Source organism: Triticum aestivum, chromosome 1B, assembly GCF_018294505.1.
Source record: "Triticum aestivum cultivar Chinese Spring chromosome 1B, IWGSC CS RefSeq v2.1, whole genome shotgun sequence".
Taxonomy (NCBI): Eukaryota; Viridiplantae; Streptophyta; class Magnoliopsida; order Poales; family Poaceae; genus Triticum; species Triticum aestivum.
Window position 1 is genome coordinate 518,649,638 of NC_057795.1, and position 4,259 is coordinate 518,653,896.

Genomic DNA, 4,259 nt, shown 5'->3' on the forward strand with positions numbered 1-4,259 from the left:
TTGTTTAGGCCACAATTTCTAACAAGGCCTGTGCTATTGTACAGCCGCTTTTCTAAAAAAAAGGTTTTCTCTAAAAAAACAAAAAATAAGTGTAAGACTATTTGCTCTCACTCCACATCCACTACCATCACATTGATTTGCAACTCTGGAAATTGAATCACTTCAAAAATAATTGGCAGTTGAATTGAACAAGCAGCTTAGGATTATCACACTGATTTGCAACTCTGTACTCTGGAAATGAAAATTAACAGGGGTATTTACTAGTATGCTTCTAGCAACCAAAGTGGAAGAGCAATAAAAGTTGTTTGATATTGTTTTTTAGCTGCACAAATAGTCCCGTACTTTTTTTTTTCATACATTAAACAATCTGTTGTTTGATATTGTTTTTTAGCTGCACAAATAGTCCAGTACTTTTTTTCACACGTTAAACAATCTGTCATATTTTTCTCAAATGTCATAACCATGAGTTGCGCAACGTCTTCATTCCAATTCAGTAAATATGATAGAGATCACCAGTCTGCTAGTAGTACAATAAATTGCTGTTCCAAAGGCAATCAACCCCCAGTAATCTGCTAGTAGTATAGTAAGTTCGCTGTTCATCTCAGCCAAGTCTCCACAACTGCAGCAGCTGCAAGATCCCCAGGCAACCTGCTTGCCCACCGAATTTTGCGAAACAATGGCAGCTGAGTTGAACCTATTTCTTTCACGCCCGTTTCTTCATGCCCGCTTTTCCCAGCTTGGACTTGCGCTGCTTGAACACATGCAGGTACAGCTTCAGCCACAGAAGCGGATAGCACAGCAGCACACCCTGTCACCGCAGTTTGCCGGTAAGTAATCAAGTGAACATTATGATAAAACAGAAGCAGCAGGGGTGCAGGGTGTATCCAGTCTCACTGATCCGACATCGACGTACCACAAGAAATGAATGGTAGCTCATGGAGAACTTAGCAAAGAAGCCTGAGTAGAGGTCCCTCTCCTTCACAAATGGAAGAGCTTGGTACATAGTCCACACTGCATGCAGATATAGCAAGGAGAGTAGAGCAGCACAACAGTGGATTATCAGATTAAGGAAGATTGTTTTTATGGGCACAATGTGGTGCGAAAGAGTTTCTGAGCTTACTTTCTCCTGGTCCTACCCCAATTGGATACAGTGGGATAAAGGCAGTGTACCTACAGGTAGGAAGTTGTTTGAGATAAAGCTGTATCTGAGAACTGAGGTGCAATGGTGGTCTGAAAAACCAGAGGGGAGCAGAAAAAATTGTGAACTGGAAGTAATTCACATAGGATATGACTATTTTACAGTAGGCAATCCATTTTATAATCGCAAATAAAAGAGATTCTATGTACTAGTTCTTTCAAGAAATAATGAGGTCTTCTTCTAATCAGTTGAGTTTACGCCGTGAGTATACTTTAACATGTTTGCACCGAGCAATGACTCATAAGATAGGGCAGCATTTATAATGAAAACAAAATATAAATGTGAGGATTGACACTGCTAAGCGATGGAACCTGAGGTAAGTCATCCATGCTGGACAAACTTTTAACGTAGTCAGAGCATAGTGAGAGTATCGAATGACCTGCAACATGACAACAACATATTAAGCGTGGTTCAAAAAAGTGGACCTTACGAACTACTCCCTCCGTTCCTAATATAATTATTTTTAGAGATTTCAATAGAGACTACATACGGAGCAAAATGAGTGAATATATACTCTAAAATATGTCTATATACATTCGTATGTAGTCCGTATTGAAATATCTAAAAAGACTTATATTTGGAACGGAGGAAGTATATCTTGTGAAGATTCTGAATAAGGGCCATTTTTCTACCACTAATTATTCCTAAAGATACCACATGCTACTATGCTTGCTCATCCGTATTTCCTCAAAAGGTAATCGCCGGTCTATTTTCTCTTAACAACTGAACATAATCAGGTTAACACATTGAGAAAAAAACTTTATGGACAGAACAACCCTTCACAATGACACTTTTTTGAACACACTCTTCACAATGACACCATTAATGCTGACATTAATAGCAAATTAGCTTAGCAACAGATATATGGGTTCAGAGAAGAATCAAAGTTGTACTCCCTCCGTCCGGAAATACTCGTCGGAGGAATGGATGTATCTAGATGTATCTTAGTTTTAGATACATTCATTTTTATGCATTCCTCCGACAAGTATTTCCGGACGGAGGGAGTATATTAACATGCTTTCAGAACAGTAACTGATAAAAAGTGAGAAAACGAGAAGTGATTCTGCCACACACCTCAGATATGCTCCAAGCCATAAACGTTATGAACACAGAGAGACTGCCCTGAACCTGCATTTGCAATAGCAGATTGAACTTATCAGCCAAACTCTACAGAGCTGAAATATAGGACGAGCGAAGGAACTTGTTAAGGCCGTTGGTTGGTGCGTTCAACCCACCTCAGGGATTTGCCGGAGAAGGGCGAGGATGAAGTGAGTCCTCCCTCCCCATTGCAGGAAAGCAAGAAACGGCGAGGTGGGCACCAATCCTGAACAACCAAAAGGGCCAACGATGCAGAGTCAACTCACATCGCCAAAAGGGGAAAAACCAGGAGAAGACGAAATTAAGCCTAGCTAGCAGTGCATCCTCTCACCGACGGCGGCATGGACGGTCTCAAGAACCGCGCAGGTCTGCAGAAAGCCTACAGAGACGGCAAGAAAATGTGGAGAAGAAGTTATCAGTCCACACCACACGAAATTCAGAATTCAGATGAGAATAGAAATTAAGGGGAGGCGGGAGGGCGCACGCACATATGAGGTCGCCGGCGGCGGCGTACGCGGGGCGGACGGAGACGGGAGGGGCGAGGCAGGGGAGGAGACGGAGCAGGGCGACGGACCTGAAGTTCGACGAGGAAGGGGACCGGGAGACGAATTAGTTAGTACGGGCGGGAAGGAATTAGGCGATTAGGGAATTCAACTGTTGCTGCTGCTGCTGCAGCTGGGAGGTGGTTTGGTTACCATCCGATGGCCTGCAGGGAGTTGTAGGCGAGGAGGTAGAGCCGCGACGGGCGGGCCATGGCCGCTGCCTTGCTTCCTTCTCGCCGCTGGCTGGCGAACCTCCCGAGGCGGGGAGACGCTTCGTGTTGGAACAGAGAGGGTTTGTCCTAGGATACCAGAAGTGGCTAGTATTGACGGAGTTCTGTGGCTGAGGTTCTGAGCCGTCGTCGCTCCTCGTCTGTACTCAAGTGGACGGGAGGAATGAAGAAGGGCGATGATGCCTTTTGGCATAATTTGACCAACAAATGGGTTGAAATTTGACATTACAGTTTCAGGGTATTTTTAAATCTGTTCGGTCAAATTGTGCGAAACCTTTCCAGAATAATAAATACTCCGTATATATTAGTGTTGATTGCAAACATGTTGTCAATAGCCACAACATGGGATACACCTTGCCAATGGCTTCTATTCCCCCTGTGCCAAATTGGTGAAGACAACTCAATGTTTGGACGATAACAAGAAATCTTACTTCACAAAGTGCCAAGAATCCACAAGAAAGGTTGTTGAGAGAGCTTTTGGTGTGCTGCAAAAATGCTTTGCAATTGTCTGTGGGTGCGGCATTTTAGCTCTCGGGTGCACCTGCACTCGTGGGTGAACATTAAAATGAAAATAATAGCAAAAAAATTCAAAAAAAAATTGATAGAAGATGTTTAAGTGCGTGATGTCCGTGCCAAAATTCATCGTGTCTGGACATCCGAGTAGCTCTCAACAAACAAGTTTGGATTTTGCCCGAACATCACGCACTCGAACATCTTCCATGCAAAAAAAGTTCGGATTTTTTTGATTTTTTTTCTATCTTTTTTTAATTTACTGTTCACCTTGTGCAGATGAGCCAGGGCTCATAATTGAATATTCATTGTTTGTGGCCTGTTGAGTGTTGAAACCCTAAGATACTATGGCATATCATGACAACATGTATATCTTACACAACATGATCATCAAGGATGATAGAGAAGAGTGGGAGAACTATCAATAAATCCATGGTGATCTCACGAACATCAACAAAAAAAACAAGATTCAGAGATTCCTCGCAGCCCATTGAAGGATCGAGGACCAAGAAGCTCGTCACTGTGACCATCTCCAAGATGGATCTTTTTGACCACTTGTGGGCAGTTCACGACAAATGATTGTTATTACTTCTATCATGTTAATTGGATTATTACCTCATTTGAACCGTATTGTGTGCTTGGATTTGAAATTTTAATTGTAAAAACATTGAGTTTTAAATG

The 4,259-nt window shown here is 42.5% G+C and overlaps 1 protein-coding gene across 1 annotated transcript; it reads right to left on the reverse strand.

Moving 5' to 3' along the window:
• Positions 1-467: 467 nt before the first annotated feature.
• Positions 468-3,234, reverse strand: LOC123136094 (very-long-chain (3R)-3-hydroxyacyl-CoA dehydratase 2). The gene is made up of 9 exons (XM_044555381.1): positions 2,992-3,234; positions 2,785-2,870; positions 2,628-2,675; positions 2,434-2,522; positions 2,273-2,326; positions 1,510-1,577; positions 1,121-1,170; positions 914-1,011; positions 468-808 (listed from the first exon to the last, which is right to left on the reverse strand). The coding sequence occupies exons 1-9, from the start codon at positions 3,048-3,050 to the stop codon at positions 704-706; spliced, it is 657 nt and encodes a 218-aa protein (XP_044411316.1). The 5' UTR covers positions 3,051-3,234; the 3' UTR covers positions 468-703.
• Between the last annotated feature and the right edge of the window lie 1,025 nt (positions 3,235-4,259).